Source organism: Bacillus rossius, chromosome 6 (assembly GCF_032445375.1).
Source record: "Bacillus rossius redtenbacheri isolate Brsri chromosome 6, Brsri_v3, whole genome shotgun sequence".
Classification (NCBI taxonomy): domain Eukaryota; kingdom Metazoa; phylum Arthropoda; class Insecta; order Phasmatodea; family Bacillidae; genus Bacillus; species Bacillus rossius.
The window spans coordinates 32,558,097-32,577,188 of record NC_086334.1 but is presented as its reverse complement, the minus strand read 5'-3'; the positions used below and the strand labels follow the sequence as shown (position 1 = coordinate 32,577,188).

General features: G+C 34.1%; 1 protein-coding gene across 1 annotated transcript; it reads left to right on the top strand.

Annotated features, from left to right (window-relative positions):
- Positions 1-69: 69 nt before the first annotated feature.
- LOC134532991 (histone H1B) lies at positions 70-14,005 on the top strand. Its single transcript, XM_063370094.1, has 2 exons — positions 70-202; positions 11,273-14,005. Exons 1-2 carry the CDS (start codon positions 112-114, stop codon positions 11,476-11,478), a joined length of 297 nt encoding a protein of 98 aa, XP_063226164.1. The 5' UTR covers positions 70-111; the 3' UTR covers positions 11,479-14,005.
- The last annotated feature ends 5,087 nt before the right edge of the window (positions 14,006-19,092 follow it).

Sequence of the window (19,092 nt, the reverse complement as noted above, 5' to 3'; positions counted from 1 at the left end):
ATTCGTCATTCTCGCTCCGCTTCCAATCCAACGTTTTGGCTTGCTGCTGGGGTGAGGTTGGCGTGGCAGTTATTTCTTAGTTTTTGGAAGTCTGAATTATTTTCATTAAAAATGCCTCAAGGAAAGATGAAAACTAAGGCGAAGTCTCCAGCTAAAGGAAAGCGAAAAGCTGCAAAAGGACCCGCTGTTACTAAACGAGCAAGTAAGTGTAAATTTGTATTTTTCCGTTGCTGTATAATTTTTTTTTGCCCTTACAAGCTTGCGAAACAGCGTGGGTACGAGCAGCAGTTATGTAGGTACTTTGTGGCGAACATTCTATTTTACGTTGTGGAAAGAAAATGGTTGCTTATCTACTTCAGATTTTATTATGAAGTTAAAGTGTTTAATTTAATATTTATGTACAAGAAATTATTGTAGCAGTTTGAGAATTAACCTTATCAATTGTGTTAACGCCTAGAATTAAACACAACTTTTCTTTCCGCGCTGCTTTTCATGATGGAGTTCGGTTTAACATAGAGGCGTAAGGTTAGAGTACTAGTTACAAAAAACAAGCGCGGAAATGAAATGCTGCAAGATAATGTGACCTTGAAACATTTCAGCTGCCTGTAAAATTTATGATTATTTTTTTTACATTATAATTTAACATTCTTTGGATATTTTGTGTTAATAAGTGAATATTGTGAATAAAATTAATTTTAACATTGGTTAAACCTATGTCCAGTGAGTGTTGATTTATTTAGACAATATTTAGATTACAATTTACAAAATAAGGTAATTGTTCCTTATTGTGTACCAAGTTATTTCAAAGTGTTGAAATTCATATTTTCAAAATCATAAATATTTTTATAATTGTATAGGTTAAAATAGAAAAATGTTCAATTGCTTCAGGGAACAGTGTTGCAATAAGTTTTATACATACTTTCAAAATCAAAAAAAAAGTTGGTAATTATGCAGTTTTGCATCAAACATGTCAAATTCATTTCTTTATTGTAATATTTTCTGTTAAATTACAACTGGATTCACAGTAAGGAACAATTACAGTTAATTATTTAAGTGGACAATGGTGTTAATTGTTGGAATCTAAGCCCAAAATTATACAGCTTTAGCATATGTGTGCTCAGACATTTCCATTAGGGGGGGGGGGGGGGGGGGGCTGCTAAATGTTTAAATCGGAAGCTTAATTTAGAATGTTAAATAGCCTAAATACATTCACTCTTTGACTTGTTTATAATTTTGTGTAGTATCGAGATATGTTTCCTAGTTAATATTTATATCCGTATAATTTTAACAATCTTGAAAATATGTTTTTTTTTTTTTCTCATAGACAATGTTTAAAGGGTACTTGCACATTTTTTCCCCTCGAATTTTCCAATAGCTTGGTACAGATCTACCTTGAAATGAACTTCTTTTTAGTGAATGCAATCACAGCAATTCAGACAGCAGAACTTTAACAAACCTCTTAAATTATTTTTTTTTTTGCTTTGAAATACATACATCATCGTAAAAAAAATAATCAAAATTCTAGATGACACAGACGACACACAAAAGGTACATGTTTTTTTACCACAATAGCTTGAATTTTCAACTGACCTTGTTTTACAAAGAATGATTGTTCAATCCATCAAATTTTGAAAACATTAAAAAATATTTTGATTTATGTGGTGATATAATGTACCGTACTCAAGTATTTTTAAGTTAACTCAAAGCACTGATTACCAACACAAATTTTAACAAACCTGCAAAATATTCTTATTTACATGGTAATACATTCTACTTAATTATGTTCCAGTTAACATAAAGTTATTATTAAAAACACACATTTTAACAAACCTGCAAAAGATTTTCATTTACATGGTGGTAAATTCTACGAAATTACGTTAACGCAAACGTTATCTCAAAGTTCCGATTACAATCACAAACACAAATATTAAAAACCTGCAAAGCATCCTCTATTTTTCAATCAATTACTAAATTTAATAGACTCAACAAACTGAGAACAGTTTTGATTACAAAAATAAATTTTTTGAAACATTCTACTGTATTTAATTACGTTGGTAAATATTTACTTGGGCGGTATTTCCGAAAAAAAATGTTAAAAATCCGAAAATACCTTTATATAATGCTCTTCAACTTCCTCTTTTCATTAAAAGCGGCGGAGATTAGAAATTCCAAATACTTTAGGAGATATCGAATTTTTAAATTTCAGCACAAAACCAGCGCATTCCTGTGGCGTGCGTGACTGCACCATTGTTTCTTGTTTACGTACGAGTATTTTTTTTTATTGGATAATGTCGTCACGTGATTGTTCGTGATAGGCCAGAATTCAAATGAACTAATACGTGATTATTTAGTTCAATTATTGTTTAAAACGGTGTTTAATTACCGCCTCCAACTTAGGTGAGTTTTTAACGTTTCTAATTTTAAAGTCTTATTTGTTATTTTGATATTGTTGCGCAAGTAATAAGTAACAAAAAAATTTACGTCAGTTGTTACTGTACATCCTTTGTTACGGGTTTGTTAGGTAAGGTCAGTTACATTATAAATAATTTAAAACTAAGGAATAATTAAAATTAATTCACATTATTTTTAATATCACCTTAGTTTGAAAGTATTTATAATGTAACTGACCTGACCTAATCAACCATTTTAGTTTACTGTTCACCCTTTGTTCGGGTTTGTTTGGTCAGGTCAGTTACATTATAAATATTTTAAAACTAGACAGCCATTAAAATTAATTCACAAAATAAATTTTAATGTCGGCTTAGTTTGAAAGTATTAATAATGTAACTGACCTGACCTAATCAACCATTTTATTAATTACGCATTCACGATTCACGTATTCACGTCTCACGAACACACGGCAAAATAACAAAAATGGCGCCGCTCGAATGGTTCCACAGGTCTTGTATTGCAAAATTAAAAAATTCGATATCTCCTAAAGTATTTGGAATTTCTTATCTCCGCCGCTTTTAATGAAAAGAGGAAGTTGAAGAGCATATCATAATGGTATTTTCGGATTTGTAACATTTTTTTTTTGCAAATACCGCTCAAGTACATATGATGAAATTTAAAAATTCGATATCTCCTAACGTATTTGGAATTTCTTACCTCCGCCACTTTTAATGAAAAGAGGAAGTTGAAGAGCATAAAATACAGGTATTTTCGGATTTTTAACATTTTTTTTCGGAAATACCGCCCAAGTAAATATTTACCATTACGTTCAAGTTAACCGAAAGTTATGGTTACGAACACGCAAAAAAAAGTCAAGGTAACTTTCAACAGCTTGGAACTATCTATCATAATTTTAAGTTTTTTTCAATGAACAGAAATATAATGATATCCAGGCAATTGTAAGTTAAACAAACCGGCAAGCATTTTTATTTATCTGACAATACTTACTGCTAATTTAAGCACAAGTTTACTCAAAGTTCTAAAATCGGACACAATCGACGCTCAAAGGTTACAATTTTTTGAATTCTTCAATAACTTGGTCCATATCTACCTATGTCGCAAGTTTTTTTTCAATGAACGGAAGAATAAGGTCGTCCAGTCATCCTTGGCTCATTGTTGACCTCAGTTTGCTTTTCACATGAACTAATTTGGAAAATGTTCGTTCACAGGATGCACTACTTACAGGAATGACACTAAACTCAGTAGCAACTTTCTTGAATTGTGTAAATACATTTCCTAAACCATTATGTTTCAACCAGTCTAGCCATTCATTACAACATTGTTTGTCTGTGTCACTTTCAACGAAGTCTGATTCATCTTAGTTTTAAGTTTTGACAACTATTCAGTTTTTGCTACTAAAATAAATAATTTTTGAGAGGGATAAGAGAACCCCGAGAAAACACGCCTACTTGTGGCATCACCCCAGCGCGATTCCTATCACGTGCGAAAAGCTGGGAGTGATTCCGCCGGAAATCGAAGTCGGAGCATCTTGGTGGAAGGCTTATTCTCTTAGCACTTATAAAAAAAATTTATGATATTTACCTAGTTGGTAGAAAATTACATACTTTTCTAGCATTATTTCGTACTTTTTAAAATGATTCTCACACGACACAAAAAATGAAACTAATTGCACTTTTTTATAATTGATTTTCTTGGGTGCATATTTTTGTTAAGTAGTTGAAAACTAAGAAATACATATTTGTTTAATCTAAACTAGAAAATTCAAACATACATAGCTATTCATCGCTAAAATAATGGACCACTGCAAATGAAGCACTCATTCATGTTAACATTTTAAAGGCGCACCACACAAGCTTTTTCTACTGTGCTTGACCTGATCTGGTGAAGTCGGAGAAGTCACTGTTTTAAACGAAACAACAATCGTGACAGGTTGGATGAGTTTTCTCACGGATATCGGGTGGAAATCCCGCAGATAGTTTTCAAATCCAGGAAGAAAAAATATTTAAAAAAAAGAGAGAAGAAAGCTTATCTTGTGTTTAAGTACTGGCTACAATCACATTCTAACTTTTCATAGGCTGCAGTCTGCACGTATTTATGACAGCGATATTGGAGGCTATTTATACATGTTGATAACTTCCCCCATTTGTGTCACAGATGCAGGAGAGCAATAAACATTCCCGCGTGTAAACTGTCTGACCGAATTCAAGTAAAAGCTATAGGCCATTTTAAGGGACCTCATGTTTTAAATAAACTAAGGTGGCTGTATTTCCAGAACGATAAAATGTTTAAAAATTATTGTTAATTAGCACGCTGCAACACTGAAACACAGATTGAGTGTCACAGTGCCAGAAATATATGAATATTAACGAACGCATTAGAGAAAATGCCGATCTGAGTGATTACATTAGGGGTGGGGGGGGGGGGGGGCATGGCCTGGACCCCCCCTGTAGGCACGCTTATGAGCTTTAGTGAAGTGTGCATATCCTAAATAAATTAGTTTTATTGTGTTACTTTCAAATGTAAATGTTTTATTTCTTGATACGACATATATATGAAATTAATGATAGATATGATATGCTTAACTGTATAAGATCATTTTCAGATTCGTAGTATAGTATAGTAGTTTTATTGTCCAAGTCGACTACAAAAATATACAATTATATTGTACATGTAGTATAGGACTCGTCAAGAATATTAAACATTATGAATACACATTTAAGTACAATCATATACACATAAACAAAAATAATAGTAAAAAACAAATAATGTACATCATATAGGTAATAATACATTTTTAGCAGAGTTTTGCTTCCATAAAATCATTAATAGAATAAAGAAAGAAATAATTTTTTTGAGAACTATAAAGTTCAGGGAGATACAGTATATGAAGAAATAATAAAAATTCTTAATGCTTTTGAATTAAAATTGTGATAATATTTAAAGTGGCTGCTTATCTGTGATTACAACTAACATTACTTGGTTATCTAGCTATCAAATTTTTTTCTTCCTGCTAAATTCTGAATTTTTTATGGCTGTAATATAGTGTGGGCCAGAAGTCTTATAAGTTGGACTCTTTTCTGTTGACCGTAGTTGTTTAGAACAAATTGGCATAACAAAACAGGCACAGAAATATATGGCTGATTCGGCATAGCCAGGTTACACAAACTGTCAAAAATCAAGATCAAGAGCATTTTAGTTTAGAAAATTATGCATTGTTTCATTGCATGCCACCCCTGGGTACTGATTTTTCTATTAGTCACATTTTCAATTTCTCATTGTTAATTATTATGCTTTCTCTATGATCTGTGTTAATTTAACTTAACTTGCTCAAATACTGTTTTCCATTCTTAGTCTATTCTATTTCAGCTTCTGTTCCACAAAGAACTCCCTAATATGGAACTCCTTGTTGCATGCCATATGTTGGAAAGGCAGTGTGTTTCCGGTCGTTTCTACAAGAACCTATTCCATTGCTGTTGCTTATGACATGTTGGCTGTTGCCTTCCTATGTACACTGTTTTCTACAAATACGTGCAGTTTTTCATCAAAATGGCAGAAATTATTAGCAGCTACTGCATTTTTGATTATGAATGCTGCTCCTGTTGAGCGATAATAGGAAACACCATTGGTGGAGAAGAGATATTCTTAGAGTATTCAATTTCAAGATGATTTTTTGACAGTAAATGACCCATAATTAAGCCCTCTTCATAAATTTTATGTAATGTGAAAAATAAATTTTTTATTTCATTGTTGAATGTTGGGTGGTCTTCAATATTTCCTTTTGTTAATGTGTAGCAGACTAGACCACAGTGTACCATACACAAAATAAATGTAAATATTTTTACGATTACTGTTTTATCTTCCACTGTAATTAGTTATTTTTCCAAATGAGAAAGTAACTTAAATCTAATTACTTTCTTTTATATCAAACATGTTTTACATTAGGTAGATTTCAAATAAATACTACGTATTATAGCCGTTACCATGGCCTGACATCTGGAAAAAAAATTCGATAGTTCGTTTCATGGGCTAAAGACCCCAAAACCATCGTCAACTCAAAAAAGTGTTTGTGTAAATAACAATCTTGTGGACATAACTGCCACAATTTTTTATAAATCTCTTCCAAATAAAATCTTATTCTGAAAAATCTGATTTGATGTAAGTTTTAGGACATACGCCATTAGCAATGGCGTATGTCCAAAAACTTACATCAAGTCATGCACTCCCATTGCACAAATCTTTTAAAGATAACATCTGAAAAATCTCTTGTCAAGTTCGTTAATGGGCAATTTCCACCCAAAGGGGTAGAAATGGGGAAGATTTTTTGGAAAAAACAAAAATCGCTGTAACTTCCATAATATGGAAAATATATCAGTTTGAACGTATTATAACTCGTAGGAGTAATACCAAAAACTTTTGTCTAAAAACATTTTTGATATGACCAACCATAACTGAGAGGTGGAAAAAACAAGGGCTAAGGACAAAAAAAAATCATAATTCTGTTCGTAGGGACCCCATCGAATTTGTTCAAAGTTTTTAATAATTTTTATCTAAAACTTTTGTCTGTACCTATACTATATTAAATCCATTTATTTTTATTATAAAATCAAAATATGAAACTTTCATTCAAAAATGTTTTTTATATGGCCCAAGTGTTTGAAAGTTAAAACAGCAAATAATAATTAAATAATTACATTATTAGGCATATGATGTGAATTTTTGTTCTAAGTTATTCAATGGTGGGTATATATTTTCGCTGCTTAGAAAATGAGCAATTATTTAATCAAATAATTTTATTTTGAAGAACATCCTATGTATATTAAGTTCTCAAAATGTTCCAGAAGTTCATAAATGTTTCCAATAATATTCCCAGGTGAAATAGGTACTTTGAAATCTACCAACACCACGTCTGTAGGCTGCATGTGCCCTGCAGACTGCAGGTAGCAGACCACTGGTCTAGAAAAATGTCAAGAAAAAAATTAGGAAATCTAAAACCAATTTGCAGTTTTCAGTACCACAATAGGTTAAAAATCTGTGCAATGCTAGGGTGTCTGGTACCTATACAAAGTGCTAATGTTGCTCTTAAGAATTTCTTCTCCCATGTTCACATATTTTTTAAATTTCTGCTGCTTTATAGCTAAAACTTAGCTGCTATTTCTTTGGCTGCTGTGAGAATTTAAACTATTATTTTTGTCTTCTGGGAACCAAACATCCTAACAGTATTGCTGACCGCCTTTATTCCTCAATAATAGTTACTGCCTTTTCCTTGGAACACCCGATGTTGCTTCTACCTTCCTAGCCAGGATGGGAAGCCGTGCGACAGCAGGCGACCTGTGGTAGGCAGGATTTTCGGAAACAGTGACACTTCGACACTGTTACTTGAATCGTGCCACATTTGTTGATCCAGTGTAAACACTGGGCTCTTCAACAATGTCGCTTTCTACATGTTGCTAAAATGTGGCCTCAGTGGAAATGGCCTTTACAGCCACTGCAAGATCGGAATACTTATTTTGTTTAAAATATTTAAAGTTTTCACTATATATATATATATATATATATATATATATATATATATATATATATATATATATATATATATATAATCTTGGTTCTGGGTCCAAAATAAGCCCAATTCAATTATTTTTTACATTAGTACTAAACGAGTATGCTAATAATAATCCAAGAAAATATTTAAATGATTTTAAAAACCTCAGTTGATAAAATTATCTACAGCAATATAATTTCACATCCATATTTACATAGATTTTCGTCACTCAAAGGCCTTCCACATATACCTACCAATTTTGCAAGAATCCAGTTGTTGGAACAAAAACTTAAAAAAAATATATATATATATATTTCAGCATTTTATAATTTTTTGTCGAGGAGCTGGTGTATTTTAATATTGCCGTTTTATATATAATATTGGTATTATTAATTATGAGTTGTCAGAACTCGATGTGTTAAGGTATGAACAGTTTTAAGCCAGATCTGTTTGAGGTAACATTGTCTAAGGATGCAGTTGTAGGAATTCAGGAATTGTGTTCTTGCTGTGGAAATGGTCTTTTGAAGAATGATTTTCAAACCAGTTAATGTGTGATATTTCATATATTTTTGTAAAAGTTTTATGTTTTGCATTGTCATAGGTTGAATAAATTTTTTCCAAATGTGGTTTACACCAACCCCTCAAAGTAACGCTGTTCAGTTTGTACAGTTTTGAAGTAACTATGCCAATAAATTACAGTATGAGTTGAATTAACATGGTCATAGATTCAAAGTATTGCTTTTTTGTGTTAAAACATGAATTTTTATTTCCTTGTGTGCACAATGGCAACGGCACTTGTGAAGCATTAAATTCAATGTGACAAATCAACAAACATATTTTGCGAATTCCTTTATAGCTATTGGCATTCTTCGTAGCGTATTGATCTCTGACGACAGCACTAGTTTTCAACCAACGTTTATGTTACATCAACTCATGTCAAAAGCAGCTCTGGAGAGAAAAGTCAGAAGAATCTTTCAGAGTTAGGTTAACCTTGCTCCTACTAGGATGCGCTAGTGGCAATGGGGTTGCTTGGGAGATCTTTCAAGGGAAAAAGAAGGGTGAAGGAAAAGGAGTACTCAATGTTGATGAGATCGATACTAGAGTATGTTGCAGCAATTTAGGACCTGTACCTGGTAACTAAAATAAAAGTTGCTGCACAAGAAGAAATGAAGAAGAAGATTGATGAAAACAGCACCCATTTGGAAGGAAAAGTGCATTGTTTGGAGCAGCATCTTGCAGAACAAGAGCAACAGCTAGTTCAGCTCAAGCAGACTACCGAACAGCAAGTAGCAGATGTAACCGAAGAGTGCCGTCGGATGATCAAGGAAGCTGCATCTGCTACGAAAAGGAACAGTAATTCTGGAGATGTGAAGGTGGAAGGCGCACTTGGTCACCCAAAATTCAAGCCACCCACCTTTGGTGGGCAGTCGTCGTGAGCTGTCTACAGGCGACAGTTTGAGGCAGCGGCTGAAGTGAATGGATGGGACGATGAATAAAAGGCTATGGCACTCGTCTTGGCCCTGCAAGGATCTCCACTAGAGCTGCTGCAGACCATACCAGTTACAGACCAGAAAGAATATGGGGTATTAGTAGAGGCCCTTGAGCTAAGTTATGGTGACCGACACACGGGCGAGGTGTACAGAACAGCCCTGAAGACACGTCAACAAACAGAGATCTTCGGAAACCCTCCAAGAATTCGAAGCTGACATCGATCGACTCGTGCACCTTGCCTGCCCAGAAGCACCAACAGTTTCACCAGCAGCTAGCAACTAGTGCTTTTACAGACGGGCTCCGAGATGCGGAGGTTCAGCCAACTCTTTGGTTGGCTCGCCACAAAAACATTCGCGATGCTCTTGTTCACGCCCTGGAAATGGAAGGTGCCTGCATGGTCTCAAGAAACATGAATATCAGTGCGAGATAGGTCGTGATAGAACCTTACCACCAAGCTAATGGCTGCTCAGATACTAACGAAGAGATTATACTTGGAACACTGAAGAAGTTTTTTAATGGATCTTAGTTTCAGAAAACAAGGGGAAGACAGTGGTGCTTCGTCTGCAGAGAACTAGGACACATCTGGCGCGAGTGTCCGAATCGTGGTAGGAAGCCCAGGGAAGAAGTACAACTCTGTGAGACAAAGTTCGTACAGGAGAAGAGTACCAGACCGACGGAGAAGAGGTCGCCCATGATGTTACGCGTGTCGAGAAAGGGCACGTCCAACATGACTGCCCGAATTGTTTGAAGAAACTGAAGGAGGAAGGACATCGATGTGATAGCGGGATTAAGGAGGGTGGTAACTTACTGGTTAAAGGAACGGGAAGTAGCCCACGGAGTTCTGCTTCTGCGTGCTGACAAGGGTATTCTCGAGGGAGTTGCCCGGATGGGAGCATGTTCAGCGGGGTTGCCTGATGGAAAGGGAAGCGCCACAGCAGCAGGTGCGGAAGAGCGAGACCCATAGTCACCGCAAAGCTGGCATACGGACCCGAAAAGTCGGAGGATGGCAGCGATGTTACATCTGTCAGGAAGTGGGCCATATTCAGTACACCTGCCCGCTGCGTAGGATGGCTTCCCCGCATGGCTCAACAGCACAGTGTTACCTGTTCGGGACGAACAGGTTTAAGGAGGGGGCAATGTTACGAACGTGAGCAAGGCCGGGACACGTGCAGGTGCAGAGCTGGCTGGCGGCTGCCGCAACATATGTGCCACGCGCGCCTGGAAGCTAACAAGGATTGTCGCTTTCCCCCCTCCTTCCCACGCGGCACCCTGCCTTTGACACGTAAAAATACTTAAAAACTGTAAAAATTTAAGAATTCTAGCCAAATGAATTTTTTTTTCTTTTCCGAATGTATACTTAAAAAATTGTATTGAAGAGTGTTGAAGTTTAGAAACATTGTGTGGTTCACTTAATTAAATTATGACTATTGCTGTAAAATTATTCAAATTACTATAAATAAATTTCATTATTTTTATATTTATGTGTGGGGTTCTGCAGGGGTGAGGTGGGTTTTTTGTGGTTTTTTTATAGTTGACATTTATGTTAAGATTTATTTTATATAAGTGCAGTTTGATAAAGCCGCCAAGATATTTTAAAGTTTGTCACTACATGGGTGAAAATACTTCTTAAACCTAAAATACAAGTAACCTAACATAACCAGTTGATTAGTAAAACAACGCACACCATTTCCATAGTTAATGAATTACCTCTTTTGATGACACTACTATTAAAACAAAAACACACGAGGAGTGCATGTGACTACACCGCTTAAACTGTAAACTTGTAATATATGTGTGAAAATGTTATGCCTTTACTTTTTTTTGCAGATAAACCAATCACACCAAAGAAACAGAAGACCCAAGCAGCTCAGAAGCTGAAGAAAGTGATCACAAAAACTGTGAATAATGCAGTTGAAGAGGAGCTGCGTTCGCAGGCTCTGGACGGCCGCAAGTCTCTCCGGACCAAGAAGCAGGCGGCCCCCGCCCCCGCCACGCCCGCCCGCAAGAAGGCTCCCAGGAAGGCAAAGAAGTAACTCCGCAAGTCACACTTGCACAGTTTGAAGTGTTCCGCAGGTTTCCAGTAGGTTAAAAAAGTATTTAAAAACAGTTTCAAACACGTTTTACAACAGAATATATTTTTTAAAAAAAAATTGCCGTTCAGTGTGAGGGGGGAATGTGTAAAGAAGAGTACAATGGAACTCTGTTTAGAAACAGTTTGTTTCTAATGGTTTCTGTTAATATATTAATGTGTAGGCCTGCATGAAATGCCAGTGACTGAATTGTGTCACCTGTCAGTGATGTGTCTGCAGTTGGCCATGAGGTTGCTAGAAATTGTTGTACAGTACATTGTTTTTTTTTAGCAATGTAGCTTTTCTGCAAATTTTTAGAATTTTTTTTTCTCTCCTACACCCACAATCGATTTGGGATGAAAATTCTTTAATTAATTCTCTTAACGTTAAGATGCGAAGTCTGGGCTTTGCAGTGTGAAAAATATCCATTAATGATGTTTTGATTTGAGATGAATATTATTGACTAAATAAGAATAATTCTACATTTTAACATACTGTATAATGTAGCTTGCTGTATTTTTTCATGTTGGACATACCTAATCCTTACCTTATTTGATTTCTGTGTTGGTGTTTTTTATATTCTGAACCAGTTCAGTGGAAATAATAATTTTACTTTAAAAATCATGGTGGCACTTCTTACCTAGTTTATTTAGCTATGTCACCCATTTTGTGTACTACAACTTGTAGAAATTGTCTTAAAAGATTAATTTCTTGCATATTTTGAAATTGACATATTTTCATAATTAGTAACATAATGGGCTAACAATACTTTGATTTTAAAAAGTAGTTTCACCAACTAAGCAAATAATTATTTTGGTGTGTATCATTGTGTGTGGTGCTGAGTACTTCAACAGTGTAGTGAATTATTAATACCGTACAGTCTATGAAAAAAGATTATTAAATAGAAATATTACTGTATTAATTCATTTTGTACGCAATCATATAATTATTTGTGAACATTTAATAATTGTGGTGCTTCATAACTAACTATACTTTAGCCATTTAAAAAATTCTTTTTTAATTTTTTTTTTTTTTTTCGTTCCCATGTGGCATGTTCAAAACCAAAATGTAAATGAGATACAAAGATCTGTTTATATTTTTTAAGCTGTAAGAATTGGAGTCATGTATTATATTTTTGAAATGAGATGGATACAAACTGTTGTGTGATGGTCTCTTCGTGATGTTCTAATTGCAACCTAAAATTACTTTCTTTCCATGTGCCACAAGCTTTGCATGTCGTAAAATCTTATTTTGAGCAGTGTTTTATTCTTAAATTGATGGATTTCATTTGCAGAAATTAAATAAAAAGCTGTTAATTTTTAGTACATTTGAAAATAATTCATGTTCAAAAATTTTAAAAATCTAGATTACTTAGCTATCTACACACTTTATACATGCACATGCCTTTTTATTTCTCACGCCCTGTTACACCTTTATTTTGTAATGATTTTCATTTCTGCAAGTGGGTTCTTATTTAACAAATAAGGGTGTCACTTTGATAGATTTTTAGTAAAAACTTTGAAATGGAATATGTTGATAAGTAAATGATTTTTTTATTAGTGCTTTGTGGTAAGTATGTAATGTGCATTGCTTAAATTTCAAAAGTTAAATACTGTCTTTTTGAACATAATTTGCTATTTTGTCTCCATTGTGTTACTAATGCAAACATGTTTTTATTGAATGCCTTGTCTAGTGATGATTATTCTCTCACACAGCCTCATAGTTGGTATAAAAAATGTTAATTTTAGCTTTTATGTTAGCTTTCAGCTTTTTTCTCTTTCTTTAGAGCTAGATTTATCAGTATCATGTCTAGAATTAGTGTTTAACTCTCCTCACAAAGCAAATTGCATTTTGTAACTCTTTGAGCTATGTGTTAATCGAGTGTCAAAGATGTTCTTAAAGTGAAGAAGCTACAGCAATCGCTGGTTGTGTACATCTACTAGCTGTTGGTTATCAAGTAGTACAAAGAGGCAGGTGAACAGTGCTTTATGCAAGTACGTGTTAGTTTCCTGTGGCACATCATTTTATTGAACAATAAACTACTAGTGGTATAGACAGAGTTAAATAATTCATACCTATTCAAAATTAGTTTTTAAAGTTGGGAATGGAAATTTGTTCTTTTTTATATGCAATTATGTTTTACTGTAGTGCATAATTTGGGTTCTGTAATTTCTATGTTAAAACTTGATCACTTCTAAATAACACAAGAGCTTCTAAATAGTACTTTTTATTATTGGTATGTTAGTGTGTTTTATTGAGTATGTGAAGAAATGTAATAACTTTCTTACACTGTTAAAAGTACAAAATGCTACTATGATGAAACTATTGCATGTTGAGTGAGTGAATGTTTTTATTAGAAAATGATTTATCAAAGAGAATAAAGCTCAGGTAAAAAGAATATATATATGAGTAATTTAACATTCTTGTAGACGTGTGTTCATTTTATTGAAAATGTTCATTCAGTGTTTGAAATAAAATCTCTAAAATTTAAGTTTTTTTTTATGTTCAATATTTTAGGTCCCAATTTTTTTTACCCTTAGTTTAGTGAGCTATAGTTTTGAGTATGTTCGTATTAGATGGCCCTTCTCAGAAATGCTTTATTTTGCTTTAAAGTATAGGTATTCATAGTAATAATTGTATTGTATGTGCATTTCAGTTACAGGTGCAAAGCTGGGTAAAAATAACTGGATGAAGTTGCATAGAATTCAAGCTACTTACAATGTCAGATATGTGCTACAATGTAAAATATGTGCCTTTTGAGGACTGAAAATATTTTGTTTTTAAATAGGTAAAAAAAATGTTAATATTATTCCAGTAAACCACTAAATACCTTTGAAACAGTGAGTATTCTAGATAAAATTATTTACTTAGGAGAAACTACCAAAACATGTTAAGTTCTTAATAGGAAGTTTGTATCAATCTCCCCAAAATCTAGGTAATTCCATTGATTTACAGAGAAAACTTGTTCGTTCTCTATTGTTTGAGCATTTTTGTAATTGAACAAATGGGTGAATGTTTACAATCCTTATAGACACAACATTCATGCTTTGCTTTCATATTTTATATCCCCTGTAAATCTTGATTGAATAACTAAAAATCAAGACTATGCTTTCAAATTTTTCTTTAGTTCTCAAATTTTCGTAACACTCAATTTCTCGAATTGACTACATTTCTAAAACGTCATGTTCTAGGCATTAAATATTCTGATTCCTTAGATTTTAGTTTGGCACCTGTGTGTTATCTTGAATTTTTTATTCTCCATTTAAAATGTCTGTGGTGCTTTCACAACACTTGAGATATATTACCACAAAAAGTCCGGAAATACTTTTATGGCCGGAGCTGTTTCCATGTACAGCAAGGTACTCGGTGCCATTGTGGCACGTAATCGCTGCATCTGTAAAGTACGCAACTAACCCCTGTTCTGCAAGTGCCTGTTGGTGCACTGCATAGCAATGCAGTGTTGTCTGGGATACTGGTGCGTGCACTCCCACCACATGTGTATGGTCATGGTTGCTACAAGACTAGAAAACCAGGTCGGAGAATTTAAAACGGTCAGGGAATTCCGGGAAATCACAGCATATTTCTGGAATTTCTTCTCGTCCTAACAAAAGTGAGATGGAAAATACCACACGTGGACATTTAGGTACCACAAAAAAATTCTGAAGCGTTTAATATCGTGAAATTCAGTGCATTTTCCTTTTTGTGAAATCTCTGGCTTTTTAATGTAAACATGTAGTTGAGCAACAAAAAAAACCAACGTATTTCTATTTACGCATGTTTACACGTAAGTTCAATAGCCTTTACTCAATAGTTCAGGTGATTCAATAGTAATTGCAGATGCTTATTTCGATCTCAAACTGCATTGATTTTACCACGCTGCCATTTATTTTGATGGGCTTGTATCGTCAATCAAACACTGAATTCATTTGCAATGATTCTGGAGAATATCTGCTTCCGCAGATTAATTTAAAGTAATGAAGAGTTGCTCACCTGTGATAAAATTTCAATTTTGGTTAGATCAAGACCAAAGTGTTTTCAACGTGAATGTATTTGTGATTTCTCCAATGTTTGTATGGACTAGATGTGTAGGTAGGTCTTGTGTGTTAATATTAAACAAAATATATGAAATTAAAAAACCAGTATCGGAATCATTTAGAAATTCAAAACTAAAAAAAAGTTATGAGTAAAACCTGTGCTACAAAGTGTGGCATCAGCAAATCTGTAAGGTCGTTGGTATTGAGTGACTCTTATAAATAGGTAGCTTTCAAAATCTGGCAACCTCAGCCTAACACAAAATAAATATAGTTAATTATATTTGTAATTTAAATTGCATTACAAATTTGGTTATTCTCACTGTTAAGTGGTTCCTTTTCAAATGCATTCAAAGAATTTTTAATGTAGTTAACCTAGCCTCACCAACTGCCTTTGCTATGTTTAATGTAGCCAACCTTATTTCAATTGATTATATCACTGTAATTGTAATGTAAAAAATCCAACCTAACCACTAGTGGTAAACTACTGGTAAACGATTGGATGTTTGATTCTTATATAAGAAAAAAAACATTCACATAAACCTACCTAGAAGAATGAGGCTAATCCTAATTCTTTAGCAGGTGATGTTAAACTTTAGCAGCATTTTAACCATGAAAGTATCTGGGATTCATAAGACTACATTAATTAAACCATAAATGGACTTAACTGTTGCAGGGTATGAGAAATTTGAAATGCAATCAGAGTATGTGGGCTTGATTAAAAATGTAAAAGTGAGGTCACAATGCATTTGTAAAATTTCATTATTTCAACCAACAGATTATGATGCCAGGTAAAGTGCTTTAAAAAGTACCTTGCTCCATTAACTGAATGTTAGGCGATTAACACTCAATTACAGACCATATTTGTACAAGATAGAGCTATAACCTAACCATTGTTATTTGACAAACAAGCACATACTCATCACAACACTCCCACTACCAAAGGACTAGATGTTCTCTCTTTAAACAGCTTGTAATAGTACAGAAAACATCTTTAAATCATTCTTAATATAATTTTTGAAATGAAAAAAAAAAATTTGGCATAGAACTAGCCTTGTGTGTATTAAATAATATCTTTGGCCTGAAAGTTCTTAGTTGAAGTTTTTTTTGCAATGCTGGTAATCCTGCTCACAAATGTGTGTAGGGGTAGATTCACAACCTCTGCTTGGTTATTTATTTTCTGGCCGACCTCCGTAGCGTAGTCGGATGCACACCGGCTTACGGTGCGAGGGGTCCTGGGTTCAAGTCCTGGGTAAGGCATGGGTGTAAAATATATATTCTCATATTTGATAACGACTGGAAATTGAGTTTCACGCTGCATATACTGACCCTTTGGCTTTGGGCGAAAGCTGAAGGCCACTTAACTATATTTTAAAAAAAAATTATTTTCTGGTGTATGAGACTAGTTTTTTTGCAAGATAAAAGAGCTGAAAGCTGCAACTATGAGACAGATTCACAGGTTATATGTGACCGTACTAATCGTAGTTTCCAGCGTTAAAGGCGAGCTCAGCTTATTGTTGAATACTGGAAAATAAAATTGTACCGTCACAAAAGACGTAAGAGGCTCCTTGGTGGTCTTGAGCATGGCAGTAGCACAACTTTGCTTATTCACATGCAGTCCAAAAACTTCTGGGTAGCTATGGTAATATAGAGAAGCTGTAAAAAAAAAAAATGAGACTGCCTTTGTTTGGCTCACTCTCAGGTGAAAATCTAGGACTTGACAGCCATGATGAACGAAAAGGGTGAGAGATTATTTCCCCCTAACCACTTGCAGAAAGACGAGGGAAATTTTTGCTGCCTGGATCTCGTCAAACAGCAGTTTTATAAACAAAGGGAATTTAGTTTTGACTACCTGACTAAAAGTTTTTTGTAATGCATTATATATTGTGTGTAAACATCTTAGCTCTTGGTAGCTCTTTGGTAATTATGTGAAAATGGAACGGAAGTCGATGAACAGATGTGTCACAAAGATGCTGGTGTAGCAATGTTTACTTATGTAAACATTAGGCAACATATTGGTGTGCCAAATGAAACTACCCTGGAATATATTTTGTAAACTAAAATAGTTGTAGTAAAAGGTAATCACAAGTTATAAAACACCTAAGAAAACTTATTACAGTGATTATAATACTTTTTTTCTTTTAAAATCCTAAAATACTTAGAACAGCGGTAGAGCAAGCGCTTGTTCAAATCTTGACACTGGAAAACTAATTTTTACATAACATTATGATATATAATAATGTTGAACCAACTCAATAAGTTTGTTTGTTTGTATAAGTATTTACGTATTGATTTCAGTCATTTGAGCAAAAAAAAATATACAAACATATAACTAGTGTTATAAAATGTGTTTTAAAATGTTTCAGGTTAATATTTTAGTAATGCCATACAAGTATAACTTATAATTTGTGGGACAACTTTAAAGTTACATATTTACCCTCATAAAGATTGCACATTTTATGCAGACTTTTTTTAATTACATGTACTGTGACACTTAAGCAAATTTTTTCATGAGTAAAAAAAATAACATTGTGGTTGAATATGTGCGTAAATAACTAGCCTGTGTTTCGTTTTAATAAATATGTTATGAGTAAGTATGCGTTGTTTAATTAAAGTAAAAGCCTTTAAGCTCTGAATGGCGACCCAGCCGGAGCTGGTAAGTGCAATGACTGTTTGCCGCTAGGCGGCTCTGCAAGAGGGTAAAATATGTAATTAAACCAACCAGAGTGTGCGTGGCGATGCAGCAGTGTTTATGGTTCTCTCATTGTTGTAAATGTCCGTGAACTGGCATCATACACAATCATCACGTCTATGTCAACAGGTTTTATTGTGATGCAACTGTATCCAAACATTGTTTTGACGTGGGATTTCCCACACTTTCTACTGCAATATTCCATGACAAAAAACTGTTCAGTGCACGCTAGTTTTATAGAATGAGCCAGAAAAAAAATTGAGCAGCTTGCTGTCTTTTCTTTCTTGGAGAAGGAGACAACTAAAAAATTTACAAATAGATGGGAAGGGAAACACAAGTACAAAAAATAGTATTCTTTGGCCATAAAGAATGAAAAGGGGAGATATGAAGAATTGGTACCGTGTTTCTTATGTGGCAATAAAATGAGTTACAAACATTAAAGACTTAATTGTTTTCTACTGGAGACAGGTGGTGCAATCCATATTCAAGGGTGACCTTTATATTGAAAATTAAAATTTCTTTTGCCCAAAATTATAGATGCAACCCATACGCAGGTGTGACCCTTATATGAGTAAATACAGTATTAACTGTTTAGTGAATTTTAACAAGATGGGCAGTATTTTAATAAAAATTTCTTGTCAAAAATCAGGTCCAAAGCCAGGGTTTTGTCAGAGTTTCTAATAGTCGATAATTTCCAGTTGTCTCATGCTGCTAATTGCTATCTGTGTTTGATGGTGGCAAACAATTTTTACAATTCAGGCAGCGAATTCTAGCGGCAGGCGCAGAAAATATGTGTGTGATTTTCGGCCAGAAATTTTGGTATTTGAAAAGTGATTTTTTATTTATCCATTATTT